General features: G+C 52.3%; 1 protein-coding gene across 1 annotated transcript; it reads right to left on the bottom strand.

Annotated features, from left to right (window-relative positions):
* Positions 1–551: 551 nt before the first annotated feature.
* ZNF783 (zinc finger protein 783) lies at positions 552–16,631 on the bottom strand. The gene is made up of 7 exons (XM_069587041.1): positions 16,237–16,631; positions 12,445–12,846; positions 12,234–12,360; positions 11,943–12,071; positions 6,568–6,696; positions 5,396–5,506; positions 552–3,636 (listed from the first exon to the last, which is right to left on the bottom strand). The coding sequence occupies exons 1-7, from the start codon at positions 16,258–16,260 to the stop codon at positions 2,813–2,815; spliced, it is 1,746 nt and encodes a 581-aa protein (XP_069443142.1). The 5' UTR covers positions 16,261–16,631; the 3' UTR covers positions 552–2,812.
* Positions 16,632–20,115: the final 3,484 nt, after the last annotated feature.

The raw sequence follows: 20,115 nt of genomic DNA, 5'->3' as shown, positions 1-20,115 counted from the left end.
AAGAGTCAGACACGACTGAGCGACTGACACTACCCAGGCTGAACCTCTCCAATTCCAGGGCAGGGTGTGGGCAGGGTATCCTCTGTGAGGGCCGCCCTCACGGGAGCTGGGCCACCTAGACCATGGGCCCAACACCGTGAGGCCAGGCCAAGGAGTCGCCGCCTCCACTGCGGACGCCTCACGCAGGCCAGCTCTTGGGCTCCCCGATTGGCAGTCTGCTCGAGGCACGTGGGAACACAAGAACTCCAGGAAGGACAGCAAGTAAACCAACTGAGCGTGGCGAAGGGTGCCCCAGGTCTGCAAGCAGGGTCCCGGCCCCCCGACCCCCCAACCAGGGCCAGAGGCAGCTCCCCATTGGCCGGACCAGGAAACCCCGCCCCCGTGCAATCCCAGAGCCCACCCCCATTGGCCGGCCCTGAGGCTCCGCCCCTGCGGCGTGAGCCCTAATGTGGCTCCCGGGGTCCCGCTGAGCAGTCCACTCTAGTGGGGGGCGGAGACTTCCCACATCGCCGCTGACTCCCAGAGAGCAGGAACCAGATGACGTGCACTCATTTGAGTCCAGCATATTTACTGAGCAATAAGGCAGCCAAGGTTCCGCCACCGTCACAGTTCTTAAGGGCCTTTAACACCAGAACCCCAACTTCTCCTTTACGAAAGAGGCACCCGAGACCCAGAGCTGAGTCTGGGGGTCAAACCAGGTTCCACCCTTCCAGGTCACGCAGTCTCCATTGATTCATTTTATTTTAAAGAAAGGTCCTTTGAACACCTATTGAGTGTCATGCAAACTCGCAAGGCCTAGCCTGGAGCCTGGCACACTGAGTGCTTTGGAAGAAGGGGAGCACCAACGCATAGCGATCACTCCTTCGGTCTGAGTCTCTGTATTTACATAGGGCATTAAGCATTAGAAAGGCCTAGAAGCTCTGAGCCCTGAGGCATCCCCAAGGAAACACCTGAGACTAACTCTGTAGCTGAGGGTTAAGCTCGCATCAGCTACACTAGCACCACATCCTGTGCAGTTGCTGACAGCCCAGTCCAGACTGTGGGGCCTCTGGCAAGGGCTGGAGGATGCAAGAGCAGACAGACAGAATCTATGGCAGGCCTGGCTGAGCTGTCATTGACGTGTATACTCTGTCCCAGAAATGAAAGCAGTGTTTCCATCTGCTCCCAACTCTGCTCAGGACTTTAGGAAAGGTAGGGAAGATCAGAGGGGGGCAACACGAAGTGGCACAGCTAGGGACCCAGGCACCTGGAAACAGGCTTGAACACTGGACACTCCACACAGTGCCAGACAAATAAGACAACAATCAGAACAGCTGAGGACCCACGATTGCAGCTTCAAAATCAGCCTAACCAAGGGCTGGTCTCTAGGTAGCACCCAAAGTGGTGTGATTTAAGAGGCACAAGAAGATAGCTGCAATCAGGACATCTCCTTGAGGCCCGATGCTATTGTCCAAACCACCCATCTGAACCTCTTTGCTTTGGTAAGTTTGTTTCACTGAGGTACTGAAGGCACCTGCGGGATACAGCCCAAAGGGAAAGTCTCATCTCACTCTGCACCCGAAGGACCTTCCACTCACTCCGGAAAATAAAGGTCCTTCTTGAGTGATTCTGAGTGGAAAAAGGGCTGGAGATGAAGGGGGCCCTGAAGGTGAAAGGAAGGTCAAAACTAGGCTGCCTATGGTTCTGTTGACTCCAAATCTATTATGACCGTGACTAATCTAAAGTGGAGGATGCATGTGGGTCACCTTTAACCGATAAGGAACGTGAGGCTGGTGGTGGCTAAAAGTTTCACCTAGATCTCTTGGCCTAACTCTGCCATGAGCCCCAAGTTCTAGAAGACATTCCATCCTTTAACATGACAAGTCAGGCCTGGCAAACCCACAGTCCACGCTGGGTCACCAGCCTCACTCTGAGTAGGACCTTTCCCTAGGGGAAGGACTTCCTGGGCCCATGGTGCACCTGACCTCCCCCCCCCCTACACTCCCCCAGGTATCAGGTGGGGTCTATGGAGCGTGCGCACCCATGAACACTGAGACCCTGGGGGAAATGTCATCCACTCCAGGCTTTAGTTCCCCCCAGTCTCAGCTGATTACCAGAGTTAATCACGGATGCGAACACCCACTGAGGAAAGAACGAGAAATACTGGGAATCACTCTGGGCCAAGCACACACATCTAGGAAGACACCTGGTTTCCAGGGCAGCAGCCGAGGCACCACCATCAGCAGGGATACCCAGCTGGTCTGCACAGTGCCTCTGCCATCCCCACAGAAGGAGGCGGCAGGCTAATTCCTGTCCCTCAGGAGATCTTGGTCCCCTTTACAACCACACACAATACTTAACAAAAACACTTAGAAAAACTATTAAAAAAGAAGTTTCAAAATAGTAACAAATTCAAATTTCCAGCGCCTCTTCTTCAGGCTTTCTGTCCACTTTGCTGTTTGTCTTGTTGATGGAGAAACCCCACGCCCTCAATGCCCCTATCACCCTGGCTCTCGTGTCCCTCCATGCTACTAATCAAAGGCCCCACCAAAGTGTGGACTCCCCTAAGCCTTAATGGAGCCGTTATAAGTCAGGAATGTAGCAAAGGCAGCAAAAAGTGACAAGGAACTGAGGCATCTGGTCACCCCTATACACTCTCAACATAAAGGCCACTGCTTCCCATTTGAATAAAGGGCGGGGGGGGGGGGGGGGCGGGGCGGGAATCTCTCCTGAGCCATCCGAGAAGGAACCAGCGTCAGGCTCGAGTGGAAAAGCTCCGTAGGGGCGGGGAAGAGAAGGTCCTCCCCGGGATGACATTGCAGGCTCGTGTTGGTCAGCCTTCCTCCGAGCGGCTGGGCCGGGGCCGGGGCAGGCTCCCCAAGAGGGTGGGGGGCCCGGGGCAGGGCGGGCCCACCTGGCCCCGGGCGTGCGTCTGCATGTGCATCGCTAGGTGGTGGTTGCGGTTGAAGGCCCGGCCGCACTGAGGACACCGGTAGGGCCGCTCGCCCGTGTGGATGCGCTGGTGCCGGAAGAGGTCGGAGGGCCGACGGAAGGCCTTGCCGCAGTAGGGGCAGGTGGGCCAGCCCTGGCTGTTGCCCGTGTGCAGGCGCTGGTGCAGCAGCAGGCTCTTCCGCTGCTGGAAGAAGCGCAGGCACTCGCTGCAGTGGTACACCTTGGCTGTCGCCGGCCTCCGCCCCACGAAGGGCCGGCGGCCCTCGCGCTCCTCGGGGAGCCAGCGGATGACCGGGCCGGGCACCACCACCTCCCCCGGCTCCAGTGCCGAGTGCGCGTCCCCCCACCCGGTGGGCGAGCCGCCCCGGGCCTCCCGGTGCTCCTCCTCCACGTGGCTTCGCTGGTGAATGGTCAGGTTGATCTTCAGGCGGAAGCTCTGGCCGCAGTCAGGGCAGGGGAAGGCCCGCTCCCGCCGACGCGGGAGGACACGGGGCGGCTGGGCCCCAGCCCCCGTGGGCCGGGGGTCCCCCGCTCGCGCCCGGGGGATGCCCCCCGCATGAAGCCGGCCAGAACCCCCGGTCCTGCTCCTGGGCCCTTTGGGGATTCCACACGCGGCCCGGCTCGGGGACGCCCCGGGGAAGGGCGGCTCTGGCGTCATCTCGTCCTCGGATGGTGCTTCCGTCTTGATGACCACAGCATCACCCCCTGGCAAATGGAGTCTGCGTTGATCTCAGGGCGGGGCACACCCCGCCCCCCAGCGGGCCCCCCCTCCCCGCACCCAAGCCGGGATCCGGACACACCAGCCCGGCCCACACCGCCTTCCCTGAGCCCCTGCTCCAGAGTTCTCACGCCTGAGGCAGGGAAACCACGCTGCAAAACCAGGAGCCCGGGCCAGGGCTCAGACCAGGGGACACAGATGGATGGAAAATGAAGAGGAGACAAAGACAGGCCCATATCCTCAACCCTGAGACATGCTGGCTTCACGGGACCCTCCAAAGTTCTGAAGACTTTAGCTCTGATCTATGACAATGAGCGCTGCGGGCCTCACAGCCCCTAGACTGTAAGAGGCTTCATGCCTGGAGCTGGCGAGTGACTCTGCCGGGTCAGAGCTACTGGCAAATCCACACCAACTGTCCACCGCCTGCCCCACAGTGTGCTCTCAGGTGACAGAAAGCAGGCACGAGGCCCGGCTTCCAGGCTGGGCCTCAGGGTGGGTCCCCCTGACTCTGAAGGCAGCGACTGGCGGTCTCAGCCCCAGCTCGCAGGGGTCGCCATGGCCGGTGGGGGGAGGGGGGCAGGCCCTGGCCTCAGTCCTGCCTGGAGCCCTGTGTTCTCCCACATCCTCCATCTGCTGCTCCTCTGGCTTCCTCTGGAGCCAGCCCCCAACCACACTCTTCTCTGACCGACCCCCACCCCCAGACCAGCATCCGCCAGCCTTACCTGCCAGACCACAGAGTCGGCTCCCCGGTGACAGCGAACCTGGACCCCTGCCTATGAGAACGAATACCTCCACCCTCAACAGGCAACTTCCAAGGTTCAGGACAGGAGTGATTCCATTGTCGCTGAAGCCTGAGCTTAAACCACAAGCTGGGAGACCACTGAGGATGAGAGCTGTTAACTGGTGAGCCCCCAGGGCAGCACCCGACAGCAAGACTGTGGGTTCTCTGCTCGCGGCTCACCTAGGAGTCCTCACAGATAACTCATGGCAGAACCTCATTTCTACGTTAGAAACGACCCACTGTTTTTAACTTAGTCCTCCAGCTACAGAATCATTAAGAGTCTAAGAATTATCTAAACTTTGAGGTAAAAAACCTTGTTGCTCTGAATAGGCTGCCACGGTATCCGCGGGCTTAGGAACCAGTGAGGGTCTCAGGCCCTCTTCTCTGAAGAGGCAAACCTGCCAGGTCTCTTCATCTGAGGCCGCCCACAACCCCACGGGGGACCCAGATCACGCACGTGCCTCCCCCAAAGCCGGAACCCGGGTGGAATGGGGGCAGGCTGGATCCCTTTCTATTGGGCCAGAATAGGCAATAATCGCTTTACTTTTTCCTGCTTATCAGGGTGTAAGGCCGGTTCACAGAATATGCACAGACTCTCAGCAGGAAGAACTAATTTCAATCACAGGCCTCCATACTCAAACTGTTAAGACATGAGAGGTGGTCCAGCTGGGCTGTGTCACAGGGCGGCCGTGAGGCGGCCTCTGCCACCTGACTGCCCCCTGGCAGCTCGCGGCTTGTCTGCAAGCAGCACCTTCCCACCCAGAGCAGACGTCGACGGGGAAGAACCAGACCACAGGTGACCGGGGTCCTCAGAGCCCCAGGAAGTAATACTTGGGGGTGAGGGAGGCACCCTTCAGAGGAAAGCCCTCCCCAGGTCCATCATGCAAGCCCACACCCACTCCCAGAGGGGCCCCAAGGTCTCCCGAGGCTCCGCTGAGGCCATGGGGCCTCCTCCCTTCACTCACCTGGCCCCAAGCTGGGCAGGATGTCCCTGGGAGGGCAGGTTGGTGACTCCCCATCTGAAGAATCTTCCTCCCGTTTAACTGAAGACAGAATGCTGACGCCGGCTGGGGGCCCTGTGAGAGAGAGTCCCGTGAAGGCCTTTCCCAGCCTCCAGCCCCAGAAGGAGACAGAGCCATCCCCCAGCAGGCCCAGGATGTGCTCCAGCTCCAGGGCCAGGAAGAGGAAGCACCACGTTCTGTCCCAAGGGTGGTGGCTCCCCACCTCCAGCCCCCCAACCTCTGCCTCAGAGGTGAGAGAGGTGTGGCAAAGGCCATACCCCCAGCTCTCACGTAGGTGGTGCTAATACCTGGCCCCTAAGCTTCAGGAGGCCTCCCTGATGGGCCTCAAAAGGACAGAGGGTTTGGGGAGGCCCCAGAGCCCAGTGCCAGAGCAGGGACAATAAGAAGGTCTAGTCCTCTGACACACTGGCTGGGAAGGACCGACACAGGGAATGGGGGGTTGTCACCCATATTCAGAGGGGCCCATAGCCAGTGGGGAAGCACAGAAGTAAACGGACAGAAAGTGCCCCAGAGACTGAATGGTCAGGCTGGCAGGGAGGGGGATCACCAAGTTAGCAAAAGAGCAGTCTGGAGACAGAAAACAAGGCTCTGGGTTATCTGCTAGGTGCTCTCTGGATTATAAGCCGTTTTTGTGACAGGACGGGCAAGAATGTTCCTCTAAACAAAAGCACAGAACACTGGGAGGGGTGACTGGAGCCACAGAGCCCCCAGAGACCTTCCGAAGGAGGACACTCACTGAGGGCCGCACAGGCTGGCACCGTGCCAGACACACAAGTCGTACTGCTCCACTGACCTGATGGTCCTCACTCCCTGCAGAGGCCCCACGCCCCCCTCCTGTGCCCTTCTTCACTCTAGCCAAACTGGTGTATCTGGCCCCCAGCATACCTGAGGAACTCACGCCGTTGCTCAGGCTGTGTTCTCCTGCCGAAAATACCCTATGTTCCCAGCAAAATCCACCTCTAAGACCCGGCTCGGGGCCGTTTCCTGGGAAGCCTGTCCAGCGCAGAGCAGCCTGGCCGCCCCCAGCCGTCTCTCCCACCCTCGAGCTGCAGCGCCTCTTCTCAGTTCCGCTTGATGGGCCCTGCTGGCACAGCCGCGCAGAGGCCCTCACTCACCAGCGCCCGGTTCCGGCGGGGTCATCCTTGCTTCCCAGTCTCGCTGGTGCTCCAGGGCCTGACCCTCTTTCGGCTCCTCCTGGGCAGGGCTGACTGGGCTGGGGATCTGCTCTGGGCATGGAGGAAGGCCTGGGGAATGCAAATCAGTGCCACTAAGGGCGACGCAGAGGTCTCCCAGGACACTGGGGAGCAGCTGACTGCAGTCACCTGGCCATGGGGTATGACAGTGAAGTGAACCTCACTGATTGTCTAGGAACTAGATTCCAGGCTAAAGAGAAAAGAAATGGTACATATAGTATGTTAAGGTATGCGACAGTACCGCGACACACAGGACCAAAGATCTGGCTTTTTTTAGGGAGTCCTGGCTCGAGACAGTTTAACAGCAGTTCCCAAACCCAAGTCCTCCAGCAGGCTGGTGTATAAAGATCCCCTGTGGAGCACCCCCAAGATTCCCCTCAGTTAGTTCTAGGTGGGCCTAGGAAGTATGCATTTTTTAAAAAAGCTTCTGAGTGGAAGAGACATGAATATTTCACAGAATGAAAAATTAAAATGGCCCATAAACAAAACTATACCAGTACCATAGCCAGACAGACACTACAAGAAAATTACAGACCAATATTCTTTACAAACATTGATGCAAAAACCCTGAATAAGATGCCAGCAACCTGAATTGGACAGCATGATAAAAAGGTTAAATAGCACAACCAAGTGGAAATTTATTCCTGGAATGCAAGGATGGTTCAACATGTGGAACTAGATCAATGGAATATACCACACTGAGAATGACGGGGAGAAAAAAAAATAAACATATGATTATCTCAGTTAATGCAGAAAAAGTGTCTGACAAAATTCAATACCCTTTTATGAAAAAAAATCACTCCAAAAATTAAGAATAGAAAGAAACTACCTCAATATAATAAAAGTCTTAATAAGGCAGAAATTCAAACAATATGCTATGACATAGATGAACCTTGATGATGTTACGCTAAGTGAAATAAGCCAGTCATACAAACACAAATACTTTATGATTCCACTTACATGAAGTACTTACTTAGAGAACTCAAGTTCAAAGGGACAGAAAGGAGAATTGTGGTTGCCAGGGGCTGACAAAGGGGGAGAGTCACTGTTTGATGGAGCAGAATTCCAGTCTGACGAGATGAAAGGGGTAAGAGATGAATGTTGGTGATGGCTGCACAACATGGGAATGTATTTAGTGTCACTGAACTGAACTGTATTTAGTATCACTTACAGTCAATATGGTTAATCTGTTTTACGCATTTGATTAAAGTAAGAAAAAAAATAAAGTGCTGATACACAGTACAATACAGATGAACCTTGACCACATTATAAATGAAAGAAGATAGACGTGGAAGATCATGTATTATATGATTCTACTTATAGGAAATGTCCAGAATCAGCCAATCTATAGAATCAGAAAGCAGATTTGTTGTTGCTAGGACTAGGGGGCTTGGAAGGGGTTCAGGTGATAGCTGAAAGATACAGGGCTTGTTTCTGAGGTGACAAAAAATGTGATAAAATGGACTGTGGCTGCACTTATCTATGAATATTCTAGGAACCACTCAAAGTGCAAGTGAAAGGGGGCTTCCCTCATAGCTCAGTTGGTGAAGAATCCACCTGCAATGCAGGAGACCCCGGTTCGATTCCTGCGTCAGGAAGATCCACTGGAGAAGGGATAGGCTACCCACGCTAGTATTCTTGGGCTTCCCTAGTGGCTCAGATGGTAAAGAATCCGCCTGCAATGCTGGAGACCTGGGTCCAATCCCTGGGTTGGGAAGATCCCTTGGAGAAGGGAAAGGCTACCCACTCCAATATTCTGGCCTGGAGAATTCGAGTCAGACTCGACTTTCTCTTTCCCTTTTACTAAACTGTATGCTTTAAATAGGTGAACTGTATAGTCTGTGAATTATTTCTAAAAAAATCTATTTTTTTAAACTACACTGAAATATGGAGAAGGCAATGGCACCCCACTCCAGTTCTCTTGCCTGGAAAATCCCATGGATGGAGGAGCCTGGTGGGTTGCAGTCCATGGGATTGCAAAGAGTCAGACACAACTGAGCGACTTCACTTTCACTTTTCACTTTCATGCATTGGAGAAGGAAATGGCAACCCACTCCAGTGTTCTTGCCTGGAGAATCCCAGGGACAGGGGAGCCTGGTGGGCTGCCATCTATGGGGTTGCACAGAGTCGGACACGACTGAAGCGACTTAGCAGCAGCAGCAGCGCACTGAAATATTCCTTACCTATCACGCAGACTAAAATCCTACGAGTATGACCACATTCCCTAGTGGCAAGGCTGTGGGGAAAGAGGCCCTCTTTCACAACACTGATGGGAATGTAAGTGATACATCTTGTGTGTCTGAATGCCATTGAAGTTACATCAAAATAACCTATAGGTCAACTTGAAGGGGTTCCCAAGAGCCAAGAATGGGACAATGTAAGCATGAAAATAATGGTTGCAAAGGACTGCATGTATAAAACATTCACCTACAAAGTTATAATAATAAAAAAAGGAAGAAAGAAAAGCCCAAGTATTGGCCACCATTGGAGACTTCTAAGGAAGCAACTCTTCATTCCAAAAATTGATGACAAGAAATATTTAAGCAGCTAACCTGCCTTTTCTGTACAGACTATATTTCAAGGTAATTAAAAGAGCTGGTTAGGGAAATTATTCTTTATAAAAGAATTTCAGCTACTAGGTGCTGATGCCCGCATGCTCAGTCATGTCTGACTCTTTGTGACCCCCTGGAATGTAGTCTACTCAGCTCCTCTGTCCATGGACTTTTCCAGGCAAGAATGCTGAAGTGGGTTGCCATTTCCTCTTTCAGGGGATCTTCTTGATGCAGGGATTGAACTTGCGTCTCTTGTACCTTCTGCATTGGCAGGTGGATTCTTTACCACTGCACCACCTGGGAAGCCCTCTCAGTCGTCTCAGACTCTCTGCGACCCCATGGACTGCAGCAGGCCAGGGCACCTAATAGGGAAGCCCTATTAGGCGCCAAAGTAATGACCAAATTTCACCATTTTACAACCCCTAATTCAGTAATGAATCCAGAAAGTCTTCAATGGCCATTAAACTCCTTAGGTGAAAAGTTGATGGGGAATTTTATAATAGAAAGATAAAGCTGATAATCACAAAAAGAAAGGCAACTGAGTGAGACATGAAACTACAAGACTCCTAGTAGAAAACACAGGCAGTTAAGCTCCTTGACATCAGTTTTGGCAAAGATTTTTTTTGGGATTCAATATAAAAAAAGGGACATCAGACTAAATATAAACAAGGGGAAATACATCAAACTAAAAAGCTTCTACCTAGAAAAGGGACCATCAACAAAATGAAAATGCAACCTACTGAATGAAAGAAAATATTTGCAAATCATTCACCTGATAAGGGGTTAAGATCCAAAATACATAAAGAACTCACACAATTCAATAGCAAAACAAAAATTCAATTAAACATTTGAAGATCTGAGTATCTGAACAGACATTTCCCAAAGAAGATGTACAGATGGGCAGTAGGCACATGAAAAGATGCAAAACATCACTAACCATCAGGGAAATGCAAATCAAAACCACAATGAGACATCACCTTACATGTCAGAATAGCTATTTTCAAAGACCAGAAATGACAAGGATATGGAGAAAAGGAAAACTCTGTGCTCTGTTGTTGGGGATGTAAAATGTCTCAGCAACAAGGGAAAACAGTATAGGGATTCTTCAAAAAATTAAAAATAGAACTACCATAAGATCCAGCGATGTAGGTATTTTTCCAAGGAAAACAAAAACTAATTCAAAAAGATATCTGCACACCAATGTTCACTGCACACTGCGGCATTCTTTACAATAGCTAAAATATGAAAATAACTTGAGGGTACCGATAGAAGAAGGCTGAGCGCCGACGAATTGATGCTTTTGAACTGTGGTGTTGGAGAAGACTCTTGCGAGTCCCTTGGACTGCAAGGAGATCCAACCAGTCCATTCTGAAGGAGATCAACCCTGGGATTTCTTTGGAAGGAATGATGCTAAAGCTGAAGCTCCAGTACTTTGGCCACCTCATGAGAAGAGTTGACTCATTAGAAAAAACTCTGATGCTGGGAGGAATTGGGGGCAGGAGGAGAAGGGGATGACCGAGGATGAGATGGCTGGATGGCATCATGGACTTGATGGACGTGAGTCTGAGTGAACTCCAGGAGATGGTGATGGACAGGGAGGCCTGGTGTGCTGTGATTCATGGGGTCACAAAGAGTCGGACACAACTGAGCGACTGAAGTGAACTGAACTGAACCAATAGATGAACGGATAAAGAAAGTGTGGTGTGTATCTATGTATATACATATATAAATATAATGGAATATTATTCAGCCATAAAAAAGAATGAAATCCTGTCATTTGCAACAAACTTTAGGGTATTTTGCTAAGTGAAATAAGTCAGACAGAGAAAGTGATCTCACTCATACATGGAATCTATTAAAAACAAACAAAGATGGAGTAGGAAATGGTAACCCATTCCAATATTCTTGCCTGGAAAATTCCATGGACAGAGGAGCTCGGCAAGCTACAGTCCATGGGATCACAAAGAGTCAGCCAGGACCGAGCACATCAGCACGTACCATGAACTAAAATGGTTGTTTCCTTTTGTATTCTTACCAGAAGAGTTTGGGACTTCCAGTTCTTCCATATCCTTGCCAATATGTTTAGTCTTTTAAAATTTTTGACCTTTTTAATAAATGTATAGCAGTAGGAGAAAAAACAAAAAAAACAAACAAAGAGGGGCTTCCCTGGTGGTCCAGTGGTCAAGAATCTGCCTGCCAATGCAGGAGACACAGACATACGGGAAGGATCCCTGGTCCAGAAAGATCCCACAGGCCACAGAGCAACTAAGCCCCTGCATCACAACCAGCACTCTATAGAGTGCTATAGGCAGCACTCTATAGAGTCTGTGAGCTGCAACTACAGAGCCCAGCTGCCCCGACTACTGCACCCATGCTCCCCAGAGCCCGTGCTCCGCGATAAGAGAAACCACCGCATTGGGAAGCCCATCCACGGAAACGAGAGAGCAGCCCCCCTCCTGCTGCAACTGGAGAAAGCCCGCACGCAGGAGCAAAGACCCAGCGAAGCTAAAACTTAACAAATAAATATTTAAACAACAAACAAAGACAAGATCACAGATACAGAGAATAGGTTGGGGGGTGCCAGAGGTGAGGGGCAGGGGGTAGGTAAAACAGGTGACGGCAGCCAGAGCGTGGCCTACCCTGAGATAAGGAGCCTGCGCTCCTTCCTGGCCTCACAGTGTGGGAAGTGCAGGAGGGCGGGGACACGCATGCACTGTCCCCAGCCCCGGCCACACCCCCACTCACCTGCACCTGGCCTCCTGGGGCATGCTTCCTCTCTCTCGTTCCCTTCCTCCCGGCCCCACGGGCCTTCAGGACAAGGTTCCTCTCCCCTCTCCATCCGGGTGAGGATGTCCGGTTTGGAGATGGCATAATCTGCGTGCAGAGTAGAGAGACAGCTGGGGTCAAGACTGGACACCCGCCACCCAGGTGCCCAGAGACGCAGTGACACCTGGAGGAACAGAAGCCAAAGCTGAGACACAGCCTGCAGGAGGCCCATCTGTGGGCAGGGGCCCCGAGCATCATCTGGAGCCTTACCCAGGGAGACCAGCGTCTCGTAGTTGCCCCTCATCACATGCTTGTACAGCTCCTTCTGCCACTCGTCCAGCTTGCCCCACTCCGGCTCAGAGAAATACACGGCCACGTCATCAAAGGTCACGGGCACCTGGAACCACAGGGTCCGCAGGCTCACCCGCACGCCGACGGGCAGGGGCCGCGGGCTGTCCCACCCCCGGTGCCCAGGGCTTACCCTGGGGGCCTCGCCCTTGCTGCCCGGCGGCAGCCGCAGGATCCAGAAGTTCCTGTTCCTCAGCAGGTTCTCCACGTTCTCCAGCCGCCTCTGCAACAGCCCGTACTCCTGCAGCAGGGTCCCCAGCACGGCCCACTTGCCCTCCAGCTGGTTCCCGAGCTCCACGGCCGTCTTCTCGCAGTCGGCCAGCTTCTTCTCGGCTGTCCCTGTCCGCCCCTCCAGAGTCAGCAGGCGGGTCAGGCAGGAATCCACCTTCTTTTCCAAGGCCTGGATGGCGGCCACCACCGTCCACAGTGTGATCTCCGTGGAGTAGAGGTAGGAATTCTTCTCAGCGGCCGGCTGGGGTGATGGAGAAGGAGTCGAAGGCCTTTCATCCCCTGTTAGTTTGTCCCTCTCTGGAGCCTGTCCAGCAAGAGCAAGGGGAGATATGATCACAATCATCCAGTGAGATGTCTATCTCAAAGAGAAACCTCAGAATGGCACCTTCCCAGGTGAAGCCCCACCTGGGATCCTGAGGACCCAGCAGGAAGTGGAGGAGAGGGAGGAGCAGGGGGGATATCCATCTTCAAGGAGAGGCTAGACCAGGGTGTTAGCAAGTGGGAATCAGGAGGAAAAGCATCTGTCACCTAGCACAGGTGACTTCCCTTCCTGGTCTTGGTCTCCTCCGCTGACACTCAGAAGCTCGGTGGCAGTGGTACTACTCACAAGCTGGCTGAGCTCTGCAAAGCTTGTTATGCATTTCAACTCCAACCCCACATCTGTAAAATGGGGTAATAATAATACCTACATGATGGGATTGTGGGAATTAACGATACTGGTGTAGTAAACACTTAACATGACGATGTCCAATGTGGCAAACGATAAACGTGAGCCCTGTGTTGTCGACAACGAGGAGGATGTTGAGCTGACGGTGGGTGCAACTCAGGGGTGCAGTGAGTCGCTCACATGGCCTTTCTGCTCCACCCTGTTCATTACATTGTCCTTCAGTGTCTTGGGGGCTTCCCTGATAGTTCAGTTGGTAAAGAATCTGCCTACAATGCAGGAGACCCCGGTTTGATTCCCGGGTCGGGAAGATCCACTGGAGGAGGGCATGGCAACCCACCCCAGTCTTCTTGGGCTTCCCTTGTGGCTCTGCTGTAAAGAATCTGCCCGCAGTGTGGGAGACCTGAGTTTGATTCCTGGGTTGGGAAGATCCCCTGAAGAAAGGAATGGCTACCCACCAACTCAATGGACATGAGTTTGAGTAAGCTCCGGGAGTTGGTGATGGACAGGGAAGCCTGGTGAGCTGCAGTCCATGGGGTCACAAAGAGTCCGACACGATTGAGCAACTGAAGTGAACTCAATGTCTTGGAAAAGGGCTTCTGAAGTACCTCAGCTGACCTCAGGGCCTGATGACCAGGCCTCAGCCCAGTTCGTCTCGCTAAAAGCCTTGCTGGATAGAGGGACCACTTCAGCCCTTCACTGTACTCATCCCCATGGTCAGATTACCATCAAGGCCTAACTGTGCATCTTCTAAAAGTATCTCAAGTCCACCCTTTTCTCTCCTACTCTGCCACGACTAGTCCAAGCCCCAGTCACCTTTGCCCGGAACCGCTGCTACTCTGCCTGGTTGGTTTCCCCAGTTCACCCTTCTTCCCTCGCAATCAATTTTCCACAAGCTGACCAGTAATCTTTTAAATACAGACTAGAGCATTTTAGTCCCCTGACTGATAGCTTCCTGGTGTACCCAGAATAAAATCGAAACGTCTTATCCCAGCCTACCTCCTTGACTTTATATCCTCCTGGGTACTAACTACAGGCCAGCTCCCCTAGCCTCTTGGGATTCTTACGATGTAACTGGCTCTCTCCTCTCCGTTTGCCTGAGCGCTTCCCTCACCCCTCTTTACGCCTGGCTCCCTCTTCTTTGAGACTCCAGCTTAAACACTGCCTCACAGAGACCTTCACCAAGGACACATCTAAACTAGGCCCCCTGCTGGCCCTTCCTGTTACGGCTTGTGTTGTTCCCCATGAGAACATAAGATCCATGAGGACATCAGCTCCATGAAGGTATGTATTATTCACCGCTGTATTCCCAGCTTCTAAAAGAGTGCCTCGTTCACAGCAGATGCTCAGTAAATGCCTACTGAGTGAATGAGTGAGTGACTAAACAATTAAACACAGTCATTCAATAACAATGACTGAACACCTGTCAACAGTCAGTACAATGGGGATGCAGAAAAAAAGTATGCCGTTCTTCCTTGTGCTGGAGAAAAGTTATGTACCTAGACAGTCAAATTAACAGTGTGATACCAGGGGCTAATGAAAGTTGAGGGCAAGTCTATCCTGTTGGGTGAATGTTTGGGGGATCTCAGGTTGCTGCAAGAGAGCAGAAGGAGAGAGGTGGATGAGAAGGGCCAGGAAAAGTGCTGAGAAAGTGGTCCTGGGCTAAGTGGGAGCTGAAGATGACACCTGTAGCCCCAGGGAAAGGCCTTGCTGGGGGCTTCCCCCAGGAAGCAGGGCTGTAAGTCCCAAGAAGGCCCATCCTCTTTTTCGCCCTTGCACTCAGAGAGCCCTTAAACACACACACACACACCGAACTCACCAAAGAGGAAAGAAAAAGAAAGTAAAAGTGAAGTCACGTCTGACTCTTTGTGAGGCCATGGACTGTAGCCTACCAGGCTCCCTGACTCAGGGGTTGAACCCATGTCTCCCGAATCGTAGGCAGACACTTCACCATCCGAGCCACCAGGGAAGCCTTCCTTAAGGAAAGAAAAGTTCCTCCTTAAAAAGTATCCAAAATAATCAGCATCTAGAAAAATCAAGGCTTCAAAAACCTTGTTATGATGTATTAATAATGGTGAGTTGATGTTGCAGTGGTAAGGAACCTGCCTGCCAACGCAGGAAACCCAAGAGAGGCTGGCGCCGATCCCTGCATAAGGAAGAGCCCCTGGAGAAGGAAATGGCAACCCACTCCAGTATTCTTGCCTGGAGAACCCCATGGACAGAGGAGCCCGTTGGGCTACAGTCCACGGGGTCACAAAGAGTCCGAGACGACTGAGAGACTCAGCAGGCTTGCACGGTGGATTGAGCTCTTCACAAATGTTTTTCTACTATGTCCAAAAAAAAAAAAAAAGGCTAAAAGGTTATTTTCTCCAAACTGGACACACTGTATATTATCAGCCAACATTCCAGTATCTGCTAATCTTTCATGAACCACAACAAAAAACAAAAACACCCGCCTACAATCCCTGCAGCAAACAGCACTCAACACCTTCTCCTAGCTGTCAGCGCACGTGTGCACCCGAGAGAGGACCCAGCTCCGGAGCCCCGGTGGGCGTCAGGCTCTGGCCTCAACTCGGTGTGCAACTTTGGGCACGTCCCGCTCCCCTCCCGCCCAGCCTCAGACCTCGGTCGTCAGAACCGATGGGGCCGGAGTGCCTGTCCACCCCCTCACCCCGCCCCACCCCCCGGCCTGTCTCCGGGCCGCCGGGCCTCCAGGCCTCCAGTGAGACAATGGACGGGAGGAGACCGCCACTCGGTTCCAAGACGAGGGCTTGTCATCAAGTGTGACCGCAAAGTCCGGCCGCTCCCCCGACGTCGGGGCGGCCCACCCGCCGCGCACGGCCTGGCGTTTGGGCCGCCCAAGTCCCGGCCGGGACGAGGGCAGCCGGGCGGCCCGAGCGGGCCGGACGCGCGGGCGCGGGGCGGAGGCGGCGGAGAGGAGGCCGCGCCGCGGGCCGCCGCCCGACCGAGACCCTCGCGGGTCCATGCGGAGGCCCGGCGCGGCTGGGCGTCCGCGCGCGGGGCGCTTACCGGGGCGGGCGCCGCTTCGGCCATGGCTGCCCGCGTCCCTCGCTCCGCGGCTCTCCTCCCGGGGGCCGGCGCGGCGCGGCGGCGGAGGCGGAGCGGAGCCGCCCAGCCTCGGAGCTCCTGCCGGGGCGGCCGCGAGCTGCGTCCGAGCCACGTGCCCCGCCGGCCCTTTAAACAAGAGCTGCGCTCGCGGCCGGGCCAGAGGCCGCGCGCAGCGCCCCCTGCAGCCCGAAGGACCGCACTCCCGCGGCCTTCGGTGTTCACCAGCCCCGGGCGGCCGCGGGGGTCCCGCCGGGCGTGGGGGGAGCCGGCTGCCCGCCCTCGCCTGGGCCGCGAGAGTGGACGCCGGGGCCGCACGCGCCGCGGGGCCCACCGGCCGGGCTTCCGTCGGGCGAAGCCGACCCTCGCGCCCGGGGCGGGCGGGGTGCTTGGGGGGGTGGCGGCTGGAATCCAGCCAGTGAGCTAACAAAGGAAACGCGTTGGAAACTTCGAGGTTTTGGGGTAAGACGCTCAGTCATCGCCGGGTGACCTCAACTGTGTATGCACTTGATCTGCCGTTTTAACACCTCTGATGTTTGGGTATACATTTTGCGCGGGGAAAACCAAGGTGGGGTGGGAGGGATCGATAAGTATTTTTAAACTTTTGTTAGTTTTCCGGAATAACGAAAACTGCATTTCGTTAAATAAACCAACCCTGCTTCCTTCGTTCCCTCTGGGGATCCAGGGTCTCCTCCGCCTTCCCTGGGGTCCGCCTTCCCAGCAGGTACGCGGCTGGAAGGCCCGCTCTGCCACATCCAGTTGCCACTCGCCTGTCAGCTACCAGCTGGGGGGTCCTCTGGATCGGGAGGACTAAATCCACCACTAACTCAGGCCCTGAGGCATTTGGAATAAACGACTCAGTCTGGGACCTACTTTCCCCTCATCTGCAACCCACAGAGCCTTATTCTGGAAAACCTCTTAATCACCGAATGTAAACTTAAATGGGCTTCCCAGGTGGCTCAGTGGTAAAAAATCCGTCTGCAAAACAGGAGTCTCGGGTTCCATCCCTGGGTCCGGAAGATCCCTTGGAGGAGGGCATACCCAACTCCCGTATTCTTGCCCGGAAAAGCCCAAGGACAGAGGAGCCTGGTGGGTTACAGTCCGTGGGGTTGCAGAGCGGAACATGACTGAGCCTGCGCTCATGTGCGTACACCTAGAGCGAAATACGCTTTACTTCCCTGGTGGACCGGTGGCTAAGACTCCGCCCTTCCAATGCAGAGGGTGTGCGTTCGATCCCTGCTTGGAGAATTAAGGTGCAGGGCAGCCAGAAAATAAAATATGCTGTATACAGTTTAAGCTTCTGCATTTCACAACAATCTCACTCTGTCCGACAATCCTGGAAACTCTTCCGGCTTTGGAAGAGTTAGACATCAGTCTGCAGTTTTGTTTCTTTATGTTTTCTTTCTTTTTTTCTCTTGGGAGGGAGGGAGAAGATGATTAGCCCGTATGTCTGATCCAAGCAAAAGTGAGGTCAGTTAACATAGTAGGAACGCAAATAAATTGATACCGTCTTCATGTCAGGTTCACCCCTAGAATCTGGGACAAGGTTAGGAACTATTACTTTAAGGTAACAAAAAATCAAATCTATATATGGCATGGTTCATCCTGGGAATCCTTGTTGAAATAACCTGATCTAAGACAGTTGGCAAACAAAAGAGCGCCCCTCAGGTCTCAGCAGGGGTCAGGCAGTGTATTAAGGATTAAAAATTTCTTATAATTTTATAAGTTGTGATCTCATAAAATTAGAGTTAATGTCCAAGGCAAACAGAAAGAGTCTGGAAAATGGATGGGAGAGGAAGAAGATGTTAGAATTTCACAAGCTTTGCCCTGGGAAGAGTGCTCTCATTTTTGACAGCTGGTCGGAGTTTTTTAGAAAAGAGTTTCCGTAATCAGTAATCAAGTTTCAGTATCCTGATCTCCTGGAGTGCTTATTAAAATACAGATTGCTGGGCACGAGTCTCAGAATTTCCAGGTCTGAGGCTGGAGTGGGTGGGGCAGGGGTGCATACAAAATTTTGTTTCTGTTTGCCATGAGATGTTGATTCTGCTGTTGAGTGATCACACTGCCTTGCCCATTCGCTCCCAAAGCTGCCTCCCGTTCCCAGGCTCTGATTTTATAAACATATTAAACAAAAAATACAAAAACGTGATAACATCATGTGGTTTCCTGAGCAGACCAGCCTGGGTGTCAGGCCAGGAGCAGCTCTAATATAAATTAAGATGGGGGTACTCTTTCTGCCCCCCTTGATGCCTATGTCAGAAGCTTTCTCTATCTCCTTTATACTTTAATAAAACTTTATTACACAAAAGCTCTGAGCGATCAAGCCTCGTCTCTGGCCCCGGATTGAATTCTTCTCCTCCAGGGGCCAAGAATCCCGATGTCGTGATTCAACAACCTTTCATCTTGGGGGCTCGTCCGGGATCCTTCAGGACAAGATGGGAGCTAACAATTCCAGCCTCACTCCTTTGAACTGTATCCTGAAAAACTGGGATAGACTTGATCCCCAGGGCTTAAAGAAGGCACACCTGGTCCTCCTATGTGATACTGCATGGCCAAGGTAAGAATGTAAAGAAAACTTTAAAGAATATCATCAAAAGGTGTGAGATTTGTCAGAAAAATAACCCAAAGACTGAAAAGCTAGCAAAATCTGGATTACAACGAAGTGGGAAGTATCCTGGAGAGGACTGGGAAATTGATTTTACTCACGTGCCAAAAGCTAATGGATATTCTTGCTTACAAGTTTGGGTAGATACTTTTACTGGATGGATTGAGGCCTTTCTCTGTTGTAGTGAACAGGCTAAGGAGGTTATAAAGATTCTCTTCATCAGTGGAAGGCTTCCCGTGGTGGACATCTCCACTTCAAGGAAAGGACTTTCTCCAAGTCTGTGAATACCTTTGACAACAATTACATGCGATGCCTCTTCTTCATCTGATGACAGCTACCAACCCTAAAATGGACTGGTACAACACTTTGTACTTAAACTATGGACATAATGTGACTTTTAATTTTGATTTTCACTTGTTTTTGCTATTTGCTCCCTGCATCTGTAATTGCATAACTGGATTTGTTTCTAGCCGCATGAAAGCTTTTAAGTTACAAATGGTTGCTCAAACTCCTGCTACTGCTGCACCTTTCTCCAACTACTATTTGGGGCCCCTGGATCAGATATCCTCAATATGAGGATTAGGAGAATATGTTGCCTCGCCAATTTAGGGACAACGCCCCTTCTCAGCTCCGAAGCAGTTATGGAAGGAGAACGATGCCCCTTTTCCCTAGGCAACATAATTCTTCTAAAAGAAAAAGGGGGGAATGAGACAGTCATTTCCTAGGCAGGTTGATAAGAAGTCTAGGGGTCCTCAAGGAGAGAGGGGTCTGGAATTCTCAAGGAGGAAGAAAGGACAAACTTTTTTTTCTTCTCTACATTCCTTAGGATTATATAACAATAATGTATTCTGCCTGAGGACAGTCACTGGATTAAACCTTCTGGCTAATTCTGTTATTTTAAAATGTAAATTATGGGAGTAGGTCTGGTGAGGTCTTTACAACCTCCAGACATTCTCTGGATTCATTGGAGAGTATATAACTTCATTGCTAACACTAACAAGGGGGTACTCTTTCTGTCCCCTTCTGATGCCTATGTCAGAAGCTTTCTCTATCTCCTTTATACTTTAATAAAACTTTATTACACACACACAAAAATAAATTAAGATGATGTGCATCCTTAGTCATTAATCTTTCTCTTGTGGATTTGCTCCTTTCTGGATCAGGTCTCCAGGGCCTGAGTACCTCTGGGTGAGCCAACAACACTGGATTTCCACAGTAAAGGCACAGACCCTGGAGGG

The sequence above is a fragment of the Ovis canadensis genome, chromosome 4, assembly GCF_042477335.2.
Source record: "Ovis canadensis isolate MfBH-ARS-UI-01 breed Bighorn chromosome 4, ARS-UI_OviCan_v2, whole genome shotgun sequence".
Classification (NCBI taxonomy): Eukaryota; Metazoa; Chordata; class Mammalia; order Artiodactyla; family Bovidae; genus Ovis; species Ovis canadensis.
The sequence above is the reverse complement of the archived record's forward strand: the minus strand, read 5'-3'. Positions and strand labels throughout refer to the sequence as shown.